Raw genomic sequence first — 17473 nt, 5'->3', positions numbered from 1 at the left:
CTGGCAGATTCACCGTGAGTAGGTAATGGTCGTAATTATTGCTTTCCCTAAAGACACTAACTCTAACAAGACGCTGCAACTGAAGTGATCCCATACCAACTACAATGGAGAGGATGTCTAGAGGAGAATAATTCAATTGCACACACAAAATAAATAACAAGAGCAAGTAAACAAACTTAAAATAGATAAATCCAGGCCATTGTCCTAAGTGTCTAAGTGTTGGTAGTGTATGATGGTCTTGACTGATCCATGACCTCCAGTCCTGCATGAGGAGGGAGGGAGACACAAGAGTCAGCAACTAGCAAACCTACACTTGCAGTATATATCCAATACCATTTTGACAGTGTGTATTGCAAACACTTGGAATGCTGTTCTTACTATAATTATACAATTCACTATTGCATGGCACTACTGTACTGACAAGCAAGCTCACAAAGGTAATGGTCAAAGTGATCATAAACTAGGTACATTTGTAACTCACATGTATGCTCCACACAGGCCTTGTGAATGCTGCAAACTGCCTCTCCGTCCTCAATCTCTGAGGCAATCTCCACTAATCGATCGTAAGTAGCTGTTGAATTCAATGGATACATTTCGAGAATACTTTTACTCTTCCACATCTTCAGAGCAGCGAGAAATCTCCCTGGGATATTATCGACCATGGAAGGACACTTATCGATAGCGTCAATCTTGGCATCACTGAGGCCCAGCCTGAGCTTGTATCTGTCATAGCCAGCAATCTCGGTAGACAACTGAAGAAGAGCTTCATCCGAGCACTCACTACTCAACTGAGCGGCAGTCGCTATCACTATCGTCTGATGTGGTTGAACTGTACAGATCAAAGTACCTTACAATGACAATGTAACGCACGTAGTAGCTTATAATACTCTGAACTATACACCACATACGAGACCATGTATGTACACAATACAACTGTAAGGCTATATATACACTCAACCACTTTAGAATACTGAACTTACATTGACTATAATTTTTATACTTGTACAATTATTACGTATGTCACGCGTGATTACTTTGCGTGTGCCAGCTTTTACAGCGAACAAGCTAGCCTCCCCTATATAGCCGCTCATTGCATCATTCCCAAGTGGTTCCCTTAATTATAAGCTTAATCCCTTCACACTAGAAATCAAGTTCCAACAAACACATGCACTTGCAATGTGAAAAGTTATAGGATTGGGCATGCAGGGAAAGCACCAAAAAGCGTGGAAACATGCAAGGAGAGAGCTGTATACCAATGACATTGACAGTACAATCATAATTATGTCGCCAACATTTAGAATGCTGTACAGAGTTCACTATAATTATCGTGGCACTATAATTATACACGAGCAAGCTCACAAAGGTAATGGTGAAAGTGATCATTCAGTAGGTAACTCACTGGTATGCTCCACACAGGCCTTGTGAATGCTGCGAACTGCCTCTCCGTCCTCAATCTTTGTAGCAATCTCCACTAATCGATCGTAAGTAGCTGTTGAATTGGATGGATTGTCGAGAATGATGCTTTTACTCTTCCACTTCTTTAGAGCAGCGTGAAACCTCCCTGGAATGTTATCAACGATGGAAGGACTCCGATCGATAGCACCAATCTCAGCATCACTGAAGCCCAGCCTGTACTTGTATCTGTCATAGCCAGCAATCTCAGTAGACAACTGGAGAAGAGCTTCATCGGAGCACTCACGACTCAACTGAGCTGCAGTCGCTGTCGTCTCATGAGCTGTACAGATGAAACATACATTGTTAACTGATGACATCATTTCCTATTAGAACCGTATACAGATGTAATGTTGACAATACAAACCAATGCACAGTATCTGCTACCTGACTGAGTGGTTGTGTGTGGAGTGGCTAGTGGAGTCACTGCATTACCTGTGAGGAGGATATGACAATATAACAGTCATACACAAGAGTCCCGCACTTACAGTTGTTGTAATTACACAATGTTACGATCAAGCTATGTATACTCAAATCATTTAGACTGAAGCTAGCTAATTTAATCAAGATTGACCTGTATATAGTGCTAAAATTCCAAAGTGGATCCCCTGATAGCAACCTTCAATGTATATTAGACAATAGATTGAATAGGCAGAGGGATTGAAGTTACCTTGAATTATATCTGCATTACGCCGGGGGGGGCTATGTATCTAACGTTGAGTACCTTCGACTGTCTGCTAGATTATACTGCATTTGTACTAAACTTGCACTTCCAACTGACACTTGAAACCATAATTATGGGACACAGTACACCGATGAGTTGCACAGTCTTAGCTATACTAGAAGCATTCTAAGTACATAAAGATTTCATAGCGTGACAAAGAACGTTTTGTACCTCTAGCTATCTTCACAAAAATGTATTTTTTATTTTCCAATTAACTGAAGCTCACCATTAGGGGGCATGAGAAAAAACGTTTTAGGGGGGCTCTGAATATCTTTTATAGTGATCATAATTCATGAAACATTAATTTCGTTTCCTGCGTGTTGAGCAACCGTAACACGGATTGACATCAAAGGCTCTCTGGTGCCATGCTGCAAATTCAATGTAAAATGTCACGTGACGCTACTTCCGCTATTCAATCTATGATTAGACAGGCGATGCGGTTGTAAGAGTTCTGCTGTGATTGTGGGCAGAGGAAGTAAACACTGTGTACACTGGTTATGTAATACCAGAGGAGGTTGGAACACAAAGCCAAAAAGTTAATAATGACGTAATCTTTATTAAAATACTTGCCAAAAGTTCAAGTCTAAAATTAATGGCTGCATTATAGCAGAGCCGTAAAAAGTTACAGGACTGGGCAGGAAAAGCACCAAAAAGCGTGGAAACATGCAAGGAGAGAGCTGTATACCAATGACATTGACAGTACAATCATAATTATGTCGCCAACATTTAGAATGCTGTACAGAGTTCACTATAATTATCGTGGCACTATAATTATACACGAGCAAGCTCACAAAGGTAATGGTGAAAGTGATCATTCAGTAGGTAACTCACTGGTATGCTCCACACAGGCCTTGTGAATGCTGCGAACTGCCCCTCCGTCCTCAATCTCTGAGGCAATTTCCACTAATCGATCGTAAGTAGCTGTTGAATTGGATGGATAGTCGAGAATGATGCTTTTACTCTTCCACTTCTTTAGAGCAGCGTGAAACCTCCCTGGGATGTTATCAACAGTCCGATCGATAGCACTAATCTCAGCATTACTGAGGCCCAGCCTGTGCTTGTATCTGTCATAGACAGCAATCTCAGTAGACAACTGGAGAAGAGCTTCATCCGAGCGCTCTTGACTCAACTGAGCTGTAGTCGCTGTCACTATCGTCTCATGTGGTTGAACTGTAGAGATAAAACGTATGTTCTAAAAATAGCAGCGCACAGATTTAATTATAGTAGCTATGAAAATGACTAGGTGGATGTGGCTACTAAACTTACTGCTGCGAAGAAACAGCTCAGTGTTACTTCTGCTCGAACAACTAGTCTCGCACAGCCAGCCCCAATTGTTTTCTATTTGAACGCTAGGTCCATAAGTTATAGTTATTGACTGGTTGACTAGTAATCATGGCTTATAAACAACCAATGCCGAGGGCGCAGCCCGAGGCTGAGGTTGTTTATAAACCATAATTACTAGGCAACCAGTCAACAACTGATTTATTTACTGCAAAAACAGCAAAACAGTCATTTGAACATCAGAATTGACATCACCTAGGATATATACAGTGGCGTAGGAAGCACGGGTGCTCAGGGTGCTGGAGCACCCCCTTATCTCAAGCTACCTTACCTACTTGCTCCATGAAGCAGCTAGCTAGAAGTCCAGCTAGTAGCTAGCTAGCTAGCTAGCTATACTAGCATAGTTACGTACACAGTACAAAGGTCAGCTAGATGAACCACATCGTAGATATCTCGAGCAAGCACATTGCGAATCTGCAACAAGCAAGTCTCCTCTCATTTTTGACATCAATGGTAGCCATGAACAGCTACTAAAGAGGGTAGCTAGACTATAGATCAAGTGTAATTGGATCCTAAAATAGACATGCTGTAGTTAAAACATTCACTGCGAAGATTGAAACGTTCCTCCGAAGTACAATGACACATGCAATGCAATCTTTTTTATTGTATATTCATACCCACTTAATAGATTTAAAGTATATAGCATAAAAATTTTGATACTGATAATTTTATACCAAATTTGCTCAGAATTAATCTCCGGGAATGTAGAGTGCCAAAATTTTCCTGGGGCAAGCCCCCGGACCCCCAGATTTGTAAAGCACCCCCTTACAAAAACATCTTCCTACTCCTCTGATATACGGACTGAATCAGTAAATAACTATTTTTAATCGGGGCTGGTGCGAGACTATCGAACAACCCTCCACGTGTTCTATCCTCGGCATCACAACCAAGCCAAGAAGCTCGCCTCTACACTGCTGCAAGACAGCTCAAGCCCCCAGCAAAAAGAGCTGCTTCTAGTGCTATGGTGAAACAGAATTGACATGCATCACAAGGTCGAGAACTAGTTGGGCGTGGCTTAGTTAGGCGTGGCTCGACCTGAACATTCCTGCATGGCTTTACTTTGATACTTGTTATTAATTTCTCATGATAATTTTAATTGTCTGTCTAATTGGCAGAGGGGCGTTTTGTGGTTATGCATTATGACTTTGCGGTTAGTGCATTGTGACTTTCAGCAGTGCATTATGCTGCATATTGCACTTGGCAACAACGTAGCAATGGGATATAAACTGTTTCTACATGATTTAGAAGCCCAAAGGGCTGGTTGTAGTATCCCGAACGCAGTGAGGGTTCTACTAGCCCTGAGGACAGACTTCTAAATCATGTGGAAACTTCCTAAACAGTGTCTAAGCATTTTAGATCATAGCAACCATGAGTATTTAGCCAATCAGATTTGAATGTTCTTATCTAATCTTTGCTACATGATTTTCTAAGTGAAGTACATGATTTTCTATTGAAGTACATGATTTTCTATTGAAGTACATGATTTTCTAAATTGGATAGAACATTCCTCTAACCAATCAGATTGCAGTATTTATGACAAACATGATCTAAATAAGTATATGATTTTCTAAGTTGGTAGAACACTTCCTTTAGCCAATCAAATTGCAGTATTTATGGCAAACATGATCTAAGATCGATTCCTTCATCACTAGGGAAGTGGGAAGTGCGGCCTGGGATCGAGGCTAGTGCACTATCAGTATTGAGCTGTAGGCGCCGCAGCAGTCTTGCCTTTCATTAGGCAGTAACTTTTTTTCAACAATTCATTGCTTTGCAATTGCTAATAACTTATAAGAGAAACAATCGTGCACATGTACGTAGTGATTCTTGCTATTATAAATATTAGCATAGCTATAGGTACAAGAGTCAACGTCACAAAACATAAAATTGCGCAAGTACAAGTACATGCCGTCGCAAAACAAGTCCATTCAAGGCCCATTCCATATATATAATCGTTCGTTGTTTGCCAACTGCACTGAAAAGATTATATGCCTTGATTATAGAGACATCATTATTATTGGCCCACTCAAAAGGCGTCTATATGCAAGTTTATAGACTTCCATTAGATCTAGAGAAGTAGAATGTGTGGGTGTTGATAATGACAAGAGTTCATGAACTCTTGATAATGATTATAGCCACCACACAACACATTAACTATGGTGACCTAGGTAACGTGTTTGATGACTAGCCTAGTAACTACACAGTTCACTAGTGAGTATAATTATGATCAGCTCTTCAGAAGGAATCTTGTACTCCTGTGTGTGTGGGTGGGTGTGGGTGTGTGGGTGTGTGTGGGTGTGTGGTGTGTTCACTGTATCAGGGCTGTATCCAGGATTTTGAATCAGGGGGGGCGAATTGGGGAAATGAAAAATGTAGGTGGGGCGAAGTTATCAGAATTATATGCCTATTAATGAATCTGACAGATCCTAGGGGGGGGGGTAGAAATTGTGACCAGGGGGGGCCCTTGGATGCAACCCTGTACAGTATGTTCGCGTTACTAGCGTTAATTGTATTTGATGCTTATGTAAGACAGAAGTTCTAGTAAAAAAGTGTACATGTACTTCCAGGCCGTGTGTTATTACTTAAATCGTATTAAGAAACTGCCACGATAAAAGCTCTTTGATAAAAGGTTGTGCTTTGAGATGGTTACCTTGATTATACTCTGTGTATTATTACACGAGTGGATGCCTTGCAATGGTGTTAGGTCACCCTCAATCATGCCCAATAAATCAGACGCCTGAGTGAGAAAATAATGAATGGTTACAGGTTGTAGTGATCAAAGAAATGCATAATAGTGGAAGAAAGGGAGGGGGGAAAAAAGAATCTTTGAACGGCTCCAAGAATGTGAATTAACGCTTAGACAGAGGCTTTTCAGATGATGTGGGTAGTGGCTAGATCGATCTAGAGGTAGTGGTATGATAAGAAATTTCAGCTACTGAATGCACTAAATGCACGATACCTTTGCATCAGCCTCATTTGAATGCAGTGCCACTATAGGAGAATATTTTGCGAAGTGTCTTTAATTCCCAATCTCTTGAAAGATTCGCTGATCTGTACACAAAGATGTCATAATCATGATGTCATACACCATCACTGCTTACGTTCGTTGAAGGAGAGAGAGAGAAAATTATTTCAGAGTAGACACTTCTAGTCTGGTTCTCTGGCCACTACAGCTTTGTACACTGCACACAGAACGTGGAACGTACTAGCAACCTGTGGGAAGTGTGAGGGTGTGTATGGGTGTGGAGTGTGTGCATGTGTGGGTGAGTGTGTGGGTGGGGTGTGTGTGTGGGTGGAGTGGATGGGTGAGGGGTGTGTAATAAGTGTTCAAGTACATGTACAGGGATGTGCCCACACTGGTCGGTGGTGGTGGTTGGTACTAACCACCTCTGGACATAAATAACCATCTAGAGTCGCACGTTAGGCTATCAAAAGCAAATTTGTCAGGAAATTGAATATTAAAAATAGCCAGAACTTGGGAACATTTTAGGCAGATACATGTACCTGCATGTTGTGCATGACATATAATTACATCTTCCAATGCTGCAGCTAATAATTATAGTCTATGATAGCTTACTTGTTTTAGTCCACCCAGGGCCAGTCCAGAGTGTACATTGGTAGACTGTCACTCACGTACAGCATGAGACGCTTCATATTCCTGCAACCAACCTAGGAGAGAGGGCCGGGGCAAATTACTGACATTATAAATTAAAGCAATCGCTAATCTAAACACACCATTTGATAGGCCTTTCAAAAAGCTACAAAATACATTCTTTAGAATTGTAATTGAACTCAAGTTGTTGCCAATCAAAGATAGCTTCTGAAATATTATTGCCTCGTATAAAGTATACATTGACATTGAGCTCAGGGGAAAGGTGAAATAATTATAGTCATTATTTCATTACATCACCTTTCCCCTGAGCTCAATGTCTGGTTTTAGACTGAGTGTTAGTAGTCGCTGGTCAATATTCTGTTCAGTGCTGGATACCTGACCCACCGATAGCTGTACGAGGAAAATGAATAAGACATTATTATTTTTATAGAGATGATTGATACTAGGTGCAGAATATAATGGCTGGTAGATCCACACACCTTTCTGTACAGGATGCTGTACTCGTGGTAGCTCTTTATGACAGGAGAGACTTGTGTTGTTGAGGTAGACGGTTAGTAATAGCAGCGCCGTGCTCGCGAGTAGCGCTAGTGCAAGTACTTCCTTGACCCCATTGTACCACATGGCCAGTGGGTAAGGATCGTCAAACAAACACCTCAATTATAAATAATTATTCTATAAGAATAAGATGCTGATCCCTTACAAGGAACAAATGAACAATGCTTGAACATGTCACAGTACTCATACTTTATAATAATGGCTATATAGACGACATTGTTAGCACAGAGTCAGTCAATTCTTTACTTAATTCTTGCATGTATGCTTCTTTATGCTTCTTTACTTTATTCGTCCCCTTCAAGCTATGCAATAAAAAAAGTATATATCAGTAAAGGATCATAATAATACATTAGTACAAACGTACCTTGTCAGGTTCTCATGATCAATTGGTGGCACTATGAGCAACTGCAGTTGCTGTCCTCACATACTTGCCTTCAATTTCCTCGGCTACATCGTTACGCTCAACAGTAGGACTCCTTAGACATTCACATATGTAAGGCCATGTCATGGGTGGATGAGTGACTTCAAGACGCTTGCCCACCATCTCTGTTAGGCGTCGTTTGTTACTAGCGTGTTGGTCTTCAATGTCTTTCAAGTCAGTAATATTCACTCCGAGAGCCAATCCTAAATCAAACCAATCTTTGCTTGCATTTTTGAGACTATCGCGAATTATTTGGATCAGCTCCAGTCAGAAACAGTTTTGGAATTTCTACTGTTTGGTCAGTTTTGCTAGGATGCTCCTCTGCTGACAATCCTCCTGTACACACATGTGAACATAATAATTATTATTATTCGTTATTTTTAGGAAATTGTATACGATGACATAAGATTATACTACAATTAGATCACAAACATGTATAATTATGTACTTTTAGGGAAAGTGACCAGCTTTAGAAATTGTATACTCTGACATAGATTACAACATGTATAAATTATGTACAAGCCTTTTTTCGGATTCACTTAAATAGAAAAGGTAAAGTTGCTTGCTTGTAACAAATGATGATGACATCAACAGGTTATAAAAGCAGTCTTTACTACGCAAAGCCAGGTCAAATCCCCCCGTATATATGGGGCCAACATTTCAGGCCAAATTAGATCAAATTTCCCCGTATGTCCCGGGGGGGGGGGTAGTGGGGCAACACCAGAGGAGGTCCGACATGCGTGCACGAATCACTATAAGTTCAGTGCATTGTGGTCATGTCATGTGATAAGTCCAGGCCAAATGCACTAACATTTGTAGTGATTCGTGCACGCATGTCGGACCTCTGGGGCAACACATTGATGATAGGTGCACTACAACAAAGGGAGCTAGAGAGCTAGTCTATAGATAGAGTATCTAGGTCCACTCAATAAGACCTGACACTACTCACCCTAGCATTGTCCAGCTCCCTCTGCAGACTAGCCACCATATCCACCAGCAGCAGCACTCAGTCAGGATGCCTCGAGACAGTCACTCTCTGGCTAGCTCTCTCTCTCTACACTGCTCCTCGTGTGCATGGAGCCATCTCTGTTAGCAACTGGAGCTATAACATTTATACTATTTCAATGCTGCCTAGCTGTGAAGCTCTTAGTCTAGTCTATAGCATGCAGAGTCGAGTCTACGATAGCTAGCTCAGTAGGCCATGTGCAAATTTATAAATTCATTACTGCAGTGATACTTTACCAGATTACTGGCTAATATTTGTTCCCAAGTTGAATGATCCATACCAAGAACATTGTCAGTAAAAAAAAAACTCATGCCACTTCATTCATTACCACAATAAGCGTCAAACAAAACAAAATAATGTGCAAATGTGCTTATGGTTCTATAGTGTTGGTAGTGTCTGATGGTGTTGACTGATCCATGACCTCCAGTCCTGCATGAGGAGGGAGGGAGACACAAGAGTCAGCAACTAGCAAACCTACACTTGCAGTATATATCCAATACCATTTTGACAGTGTGTATTGCAAACACTTGGAATGCTGTTCTTACTATAATTATACAATTCACTATTGCATGGCACTACTGTACTGACAAGCAAGCTCACAAAGGTAATGGTCGAAGTGATCATAAACTAGGTACATTTGTAACTCACATGTATGCTCCACACAGGCCTTGTGAATGCTGCGAACTGCTTCTCCGTCCTCAATCTTTGCAGCAATCTCCACTAATCGACCGTAAGTAGCTGTTGAATTCAATGGATACATTTCGAGAATACTTTTACTCTTCCACATCTTCAGAGCAGCGAGAAATCTTCCTGGGATATTATCAACCATGGAAGGACACTTATCGATAGCGTCAATCTTAGCATCACTGAGGCCCAGCCTGAGTTTGTATCTGTCATAGCCAGCAATCTCGGTAGACAACTGAAGAAGAGCTTCATCCGAGCACTCTTGACTCAACTGAGCGGCAGTCGCTGTCACTATCGTCTGATGTGGTTTAGCTGTACAGATCAAAGTACCTTACAATGACAATGTAACGCACGTAGTAGCTTATAATACTCTGAACTGTACACCACATACGAGACCATGTATGTACACAATACAACTGTAAGGCTATATACACTCAACCACTTTAGACTATAATATTATACTGAACTTACACTGACTATAATTTTTATACTTGTACAATTATTATGTCACGCGTGATTACTTTGCGCGTGCCAGCATTTATAGCAACAAGCTAGCCTCCCCTAGCCGCTCATTGCATCATTCCCAAGTGGTTCCCTTAATTATAAGCTTAATCCCTTCACACTAAAATCAATATTCAAGTTCCAACAAACACACTTGCAATGTGAAAAATGCTACAGGATTGGGCAGGAAAAGCACCAAAAAGCGTGGAAACATGCAAGGAGAGAGCTGTATACCAATGACATTGACAGTACAATCATAATTATGTCGCCAACATTTAGAATGCTGTACAGAGTTCACTATAATTATCGTGGCACTATAATTATACACGAGCAAGCTCACAAAGGTAACTCACGTGTATCCTTGACACAGGTCTTGTGAATGCTGCGAACTGCCTCTCCGTCCTCAATCTCTGAGGCAATTTCCACTAATCGACCGTAAGTAGCTGTTGAATTGGATGGATTGTCGAGAATGATGCTTTTACTCTTCCACTTCTTTAGAGCAGCGTGAAACCTCCCTGGGATGTTATCAACGATGGAAGTACTCCGATCGATAGCACCAATCTCAGCATCACTGAGGCCCAGCCTGTACTTGTATCTGTCATAGCCAGCAATCTCAGTAGACAACTGGAGAAGAGCTTCATCAGAGCACTCACGACTCAACTGAGCTGCAGTCGCTGTCGTCTCATGAACTGTACACATGAAACATACATTGCTGAGTGATGACATCATTTCCTATTAGAACTGTATACAGATGTAATGTTGACCTAATTCACAATACAAACCAATGCACAGTATCTGCTACCTGACTGAGTGGTTGTGTGTGGAGTGGCTAGTGGAGTCACTGCATTACCTGTGAGGAGGATATGACAATATAACAGTCATGCACAAGAGTACCACTTCATTACACAATGTTACGGTCAAGTTACTCTTAGACCTAGGAGCTAAAGAATGCCATAAATAAAAAGCTTCACACTATTATACATAATATGGTAAAATTTTAGTTTTTGGGGGCAGAGAACAAGCTGAAAATGACTTTCCAAATAAAAAGCTACACACATAATTATGGTAAATGGAATTGGGCAGTTGTAAGAGTTCTGTTGTCATTGTGGGGCAAAGGAAGTAAACACTGTGTACATTGGTTATGTAAAGTTTTAATACATGTAAGTATAGAGCTTATGATAAAATTAATGGGAGATCTATAATATATATAGATCATGCATACCTTGTACAGTGACATCATTCTTTGGACGCTTTGGCAGAGTTTCAACTTTTTCGTCTGATGGCAATGACATTTTGCGCTGTCCTGAGGCTAGAGGATCTGTACGTAGTGTGTAGGAACAGATACAGCTAGACACACTAATATTAATGGGGAATGCCGGGCCTGTAGGAATCAAGATCATGTATTTTCCAGACTGAAGGCTTTCGAATATAGCAATCCGATTATGATACATGGAATTACGATCTGATAGAACTTTGTTTATTGGAAGTAAGATAGATAGTGGGTAATATTCGTGGGGTAAAAATCCATGGCATTCATTGACAAATCGAAAACGGTAATTTTTGTCTGTTATTGCCTGTACTGCATTGCATGCGTTCTGGTAACTGTTTTCATAGGGAGCTTGCCCACGGAAATAACGAATATTTTACCCCTCGAAAATTACCCGCTATACGGTAGTTAATGTAATGCAAACACTTTAAATACACAAGTGGCCCCCTAGCAAATAAAAAGCTTCACACATAATTATGGTAAATAGAATTGGGCAGTTAATTGTAAGAGTTCTGTTGTCATTGTGGGGCAGAGGAAGTAAACACTGTGTACACTGACTGGTTATGTATAATAAGTAGAAAATCACAACTTAGTATGTGATAAATGGGATCAACTAGGACAACGGGGATACTTGAGGTTAGATAACTGACTTGTGTCCTCTTTGTAGAGAGCTGTGTAGAGAGTGAGGAGCACTTTCCCAGCAGCTGCATCCTTCACTTCACACTGGTAGTGACCAAAGTCCTCCTCTCTCACACTCGCGAAGCTGACAGTGTTGGGCCGATCATCAGTTGTCTTAATCTGACGTCTGGAGCCCTCTTTGCTCCAGTGGAAGGAGAAACCATCTTCAGCAAACTTTAGCACCTTTAGTTCCGTCCTGTTTCCTAGACACACGTGCTGTAGGGACAAGACAAAAAAGGGGAAATGAAAATGCGAGACACATTAACAAACTAAACAAACTTGTCGACGTATATAGAACACACAAGCTTATTATTTTTTATACCTTCTGATTAATGCTGCATGTAACAGTACACCAAGTTTAGTCCTATACTATTGTACTTGCACACCCTAAAAAACTTCACCCTATCTGTACACATACACACAAAGTCATTATCAGCCATAATTATTATAACAAACGGTCTCTTTTCCCCAAATGCTGTACATGAGTATTAGCTTAGATCACACATCGCCAACATGCATGCAGGAGAATAGCTCACCTTCCCCAACCACACTTGTTGTGCTTCACTGAGGGTGACGGGACTTCTACCACACAGGAAGTAGATCTTTCGGCCTTGAACAAGGGTGCAAAGGTTGTTGAGACTCTTGCTTGCTGCGTGTTTGGGACAGGAGCATTGAAATGCAACACTGAGGATCAACTTTGGGAACAGGTTCTTGAGCATATACAGGATTGCTGACAAAGTGTGGGAGCAAAGATCGTGAAGAGATAAATCCATCTGTTTTGCATTGCGTTCAACTCGTATCTCGTAGCTTCTGTCGTGAGAGAGCAGTGTCACTTTGTGTACGTAGTCAACATAAAAGGAGACGCAGTTTCGTTTGATGCCATCTTCCACCAATTCCCACGTCAATCCGAGAATTTTATGAGGGCCTTGGGAAACTAGTCGAGTGATGAGCCCACAGAAGACTCCTGTTGGTACGTAACCAAAACTAAATGTGATGTGGAGTGGTTCTGGGTTGTTGATGTCTGGTTGAGATGGGTTGGTCAGCTCCTCTGGTGAAGCACACTCCAATATAGCCGGCATGAGGTACGTGATTCGTTCACCATCTTCATCTTTGTGTGTGATATCAGAGAGAAGGTTGAGGTACTTGAGAAGTTTCACAAGCGGTCCGGATGGTATTAGTAAATTGTTTTTCAGATTTTTGGAAACTTGAACATCTACTTTGCAATGTCTCTCGATGGCCTCTAGTGTAAACTGACCTTTCCTGATCAATTCTGCTATCTCAAACTCGGTGTTGAGGCCTCCATCATGAACATTCTGCATCGAAACGATTATCAGTTGGCTTATGCTATCGAAGATCACTTGAGGTAAGCAGATGACGTGACCTTTGAGGAGCCAGCGTGGATCATCATCATTGGGAACATCCGTATAGTACAGGATCGATCCTATACTATGAAGGTAGAGGAGGCAGATTGTGGTTTCTTCTTCATCCATCTCCAACCTTTTGCCTATTTCGATACAGTCTGCTACTGTGGCAATTTGATATTCCTTTCGGAGAATAATTCCTAGTACAAGCCAATTTTTGGGTATTGGAAGAGAGGTTTTGCCGAAGCGAGAGTAAAATAGTTTATTCAATAAGCCACGTAATGGAGAAATTTCAGCATTCTCCGTGCCTTTATCGTTATCGAGGGCAAAAAAGGACATCCTGTCAGAAGAGCAATTAGCTTCTTTATTAGATGTGTCATCAGAAGCCTCATTTTCTTGCTTAGGAAAAACTAAAATGTTCTCGAAAGTTTTGGTGATGGGCTTCAATGCTGTGTTTATCTCCACCATTTTGTCTCTGGTCAATCGTTCTTTTTCTGGACCATCTGTTGAGTCTCCACCAAGCTTATCTTTGTGGGTACCTATTAGGGCTGCCACTGGAGGGACAGCGAGAAAAGCTTCAAATTTTTCCTTCAACTGAGGAGTTTTTAAGAGAGGCTTCGAAATTTCCGACATGTGACGCACACTAGCAATGGATGAGAGGATTTGAGAGACTGCGGTTTTCACTGTGTGCATTGATTTATAAGGAGTGATGACTTTGCCATCACGACAGAAGGGAATCTTGTAGGGCTTGTCAAGTTCCTTGCTCAGATCCAAGAACACTAGATACATGGCAGGACCATTGCTCAGGGCTGGTAGCATTTCTAGGAATTCTGGTTGGCCTCCGACATCGTTTATGTTCAGCAAGGTGTTGCCAAGACATTTGGCCATTTGGGAGTAGTTTCCGCTCTTTATCAGCTTTTGCAGTCGAAGAATGACCTGTGCTAGTTTGTTGCTGTGGGTTACAGCGGCTTTATCCTCAGAGTCGGTAAGTGTGGCTTGTTGTACAGTTTGTGTGTGGACTTTGTAAGGTACTGTTTCTTCAGATCGGGTGGCCTTTGTCGATTCTTCATTGGGTATATCTATTTCATCGAGAGTTAAATTGCCACATAGATAACCAAATATCATCTTGGCTTCTTCATCGACATCCTTGGAAGATATCCACTCATCTTTATTAATCAACGCCATAACTTGGATACAGTTAGCTAGTAGAGTGCTTGGATGTTTCGCTTTGTCTCCAGCTGATTGAATGTTTTCATACACTTGCAGTAGACGATTGAGTGTGGTTGTCTTCCCAACGTGAGGGGGACCAACGAGACACAGTTTCAGAGTGCACATATCGATTGTTTCTTTATCAACCATTAGAGTCATGAGTCTATCGAGGTATCGACGCTGCCATTTGATAACTGCAGGGAAACAGCATTTACTATAGGTGACACATTTCAAACAGAAAATTAACATACTGTAAAAGAAACGAGTGATCAAGCTGCGCTGTGTTCTAATGCCTCTCGCCATGATACGCTTTTGCTCAATAGATGTGATTTGTATTATCGAACAGAAAGTATAATTAGTATCTATAACAAGCAGTCTATAAAAAACATGAGAAGAAAGTGTGTAAAATAATGGACTGATGTACACGCATCTATTGCATCATTGCGTTGTAGTATTAATTGTTGTGGCTTTATACCAAGACCGCAAGGAAGCAAGAAAGAAGGATAATTAAACTGAAAAGAAAACACTTGTGTGTAGTAGGTGGGTTGCTGTATTAAAGTAGAGACAAACAAAACAGTCGAGGCATAATAATAAAGGCGCCACCTAAGAGACAAACTAAACAGTCTGAGTTACAAAAGAAATCTCCAAACTACATTATAGTCGCCACATGCGCAGAATAATTTACCCGTTGCATTTTTAAAACAGTCGTTGAACCACTGGCGTAAAAATGGAACAGCAACGTAAGGCAGCTCATTCAAAATGTATAACGATACAGTACATCATATTCGTTATTGTAGTAATGGAATATATATTGAAGTATCACAACGTGCAATATCTACCATCATAAGTACGTTATGCCCTCGATTGTGCTATTCAACTATAAAATAGTATAAACATAATATTATTTAAAAGGTCTCATATCTACAGTACTAAAGTTATGGCTGTTATGTTCCCCCTTTCATCTTGAGGGGCTTCATGCAATGCAATATTCAACACAGGTGAGTGTAACTTCAATACAGCAACCCACCTACTACTACCCACGGCTCTTACTAACTACTACCCACCTTTGTCGAGGTTTTCCCTCAGGTTGGCTGCAAGTTCCATATGTCCGAGCTCACGAAGGTGGTGAACTACTGTCTCATATGTCCTTTCACCAGTCAAAGAGATTTTGTTGTCTAGGAGCAGCTTTTCTAGAGCATCAGAGTCTTCCTCAGTCAATGGAGTGCCTGCAAACACAACCAGCAATGTTGACAAAGCTGACAATAATTAAAAAAACACCAAATGAATACATACTAACACATTTGTGCATTATTGGCTAGTGTTAACATGATACGTGACTTCAGCTATAACACTTTAAGACAATCAGAATCACTGATTCAATAGAAATATTAAAATGAACACTATACAGGGAAATAGGACATGTGCCCAGTTTAATTAGGTGTTCTTAGGTGATTGAATTCTGGGCGGCTTTATATACGTTGTCTTTTCACATACTCAATCATACAAGGTAGTAATTGAATACACATTATAATAATTATAGCCTATAACATTATGGGGGGGAGGGTAAATTGGTCCACTTTCCTCCCCATGCACTGTATGCCCTGGTATTACTCACTTGACAAGGTTTGGTCATCCGTTGAAAGTTGTGTGGAATCATTTTGAGTATCTGAGGTGTACAAGTAACAAGTCATGTAACACAGTATATAACCGAAAGGTCTTCGTTCTACAGTAGATGGGTAGGCACATGATCATTGTTGGGCTATAATAGAGTCTCCTACCAGTTGTTTCTGGTTGTTCATCGCCAGCACTGGGTGTCTGTTGACCAGACAGAGGGTCAGAGGTCACTGGAGGAGGAATGAGACAATTGTCTGACAGTCAGTACATAAAAACCAACTCCAATGACTGACTATAGGCCGTACACTGAAAAAAGGTCAGAATCACTTGAGGCTGATAAAAATCTCAACTGCTGTAGGAAAGGCAATGAATAACATTCGTCATTAAGACCGTAATTATTAGACTATTGCTCCTGCGTCCTCTGGGTGAGGATTAAAACATGTTTAGCTGACTCAGCATTAATAAACCTAACATGGTAGGGGAGTAGCATATTACTAATCACATAGGATATGTAACACCAAGAGTTCATTAGGAAGAGTACGCAACTCCACTTAAAACCATAGTAGGCGTTCCTTCAGGCCTACGTCACAACCACATGCTGTTGTATAAACTGTGAATCAACTTTCAATGAATAACATATTGATGATTATCACTAATGTTATTCATTTACAACTGGGGTAGAAAGGCAATGAATAACAGTGTTACTAATTTTATTCATTGCCTTTCCTGCTTGTTGCGGTTACAACAGCCAGTATCTGTGACGTAGGAGTGGAGGAATGCTTTTTGTGCACAGTCTATTGGAGTTGCGTAATTATAGTTTCAACTTTTTCACCTGATCCCAATAATCTTTTGTGGTGTCCTGGGGCTAGAGGATCTGTATAATTATACATATGCAGTAGGAAATGTTAGCAATACGTATACGTGTATGTAACGGCATTAAAGAATGAAATGGCAGGTTTCTAATTATGAGTCCTCTGCATGAGCCTCTCACCAGTGATGTGGGGTGGTCGGGACGAGTCCTCTGTATGGGGTCCGGGAACACACGAATCG

At 40.9% G+C, this 17473-nt stretch overlaps 1 protein-coding gene and 1 long non-coding RNA gene across 5 annotated transcripts; both read right to left on the bottom strand.

The window, feature by feature from the left end:
• Window positions 1-116: 116 nt before the first annotated feature.
• LOC135352235 (uncharacterized) lies at window positions 117-17107 on the bottom strand. Of its 4 annotated transcripts, XM_064551407.1 has the most exons (13): window positions 16588-17107; window positions 16425-16475; window positions 15874-16035; window positions 12776-15003; window positions 12212-12455; window positions 11517-11612; window positions 11097-11144; window positions 10648-10983; window positions 3008-3346; window positions 1840-1887; window positions 1400-1735; window positions 482-829; window positions 117-262 (listed from the first exon to the last, which is right to left on the bottom strand). In XM_064551407.1, coding segments are annotated over exons 3-13 (4065 nt in total). In that variant the 5' UTR covers window positions 15914-16035; window positions 16425-16475; window positions 16588-17107; the 3' UTR covers window positions 117-260. The 4 variants fall into 4 exon arrangements, 3 of the variants coding, with proteins under 3 accessions (XP_064407477.1, XP_064407487.1, XP_064407500.1); XM_064551417.1 differs by lacking the exon at window positions 482-829 and having other exon boundaries at window positions 16588-17101; XR_010399689.1 differs by lacking the exons at window positions 117-262; window positions 482-829; window positions 1400-1735; window positions 1840-1887; window positions 3008-3346 and adding exons at window positions 7781-7984; window positions 8047-8439; window positions 9053-9538; window positions 9758-10105 and having other exon boundaries at window positions 16588-16983.
• LOC135333295 (uncharacterized) lies at window positions 5526-7416 on the bottom strand. The gene is made up of 5 exons (XR_010393808.1): window positions 7092-7416; window positions 6616-6727; window positions 6474-6565; window positions 6165-6251; window positions 5526-5769 (listed from the first exon to the last, which is right to left on the bottom strand). It is a non-coding gene; the product is annotated as an uncharacterized LOC135333295 (long non-coding RNA).
• Window positions 17108-17473: the final 366 nt, after the last annotated feature.

The sequence above is a fragment of the Halichondria panicea genome, chromosome 1, assembly GCF_963675165.1.
Source record: "Halichondria panicea chromosome 1, odHalPani1.1, whole genome shotgun sequence".
In the NCBI taxonomy this organism is placed as follows: Eukaryota; Metazoa; Porifera; class Demospongiae; order Suberitida; family Halichondriidae; genus Halichondria; species Halichondria panicea.
Note: the sequence above shows the minus strand (reverse complement) of the source record. Positions and strands in the feature narration are given on the sequence as shown.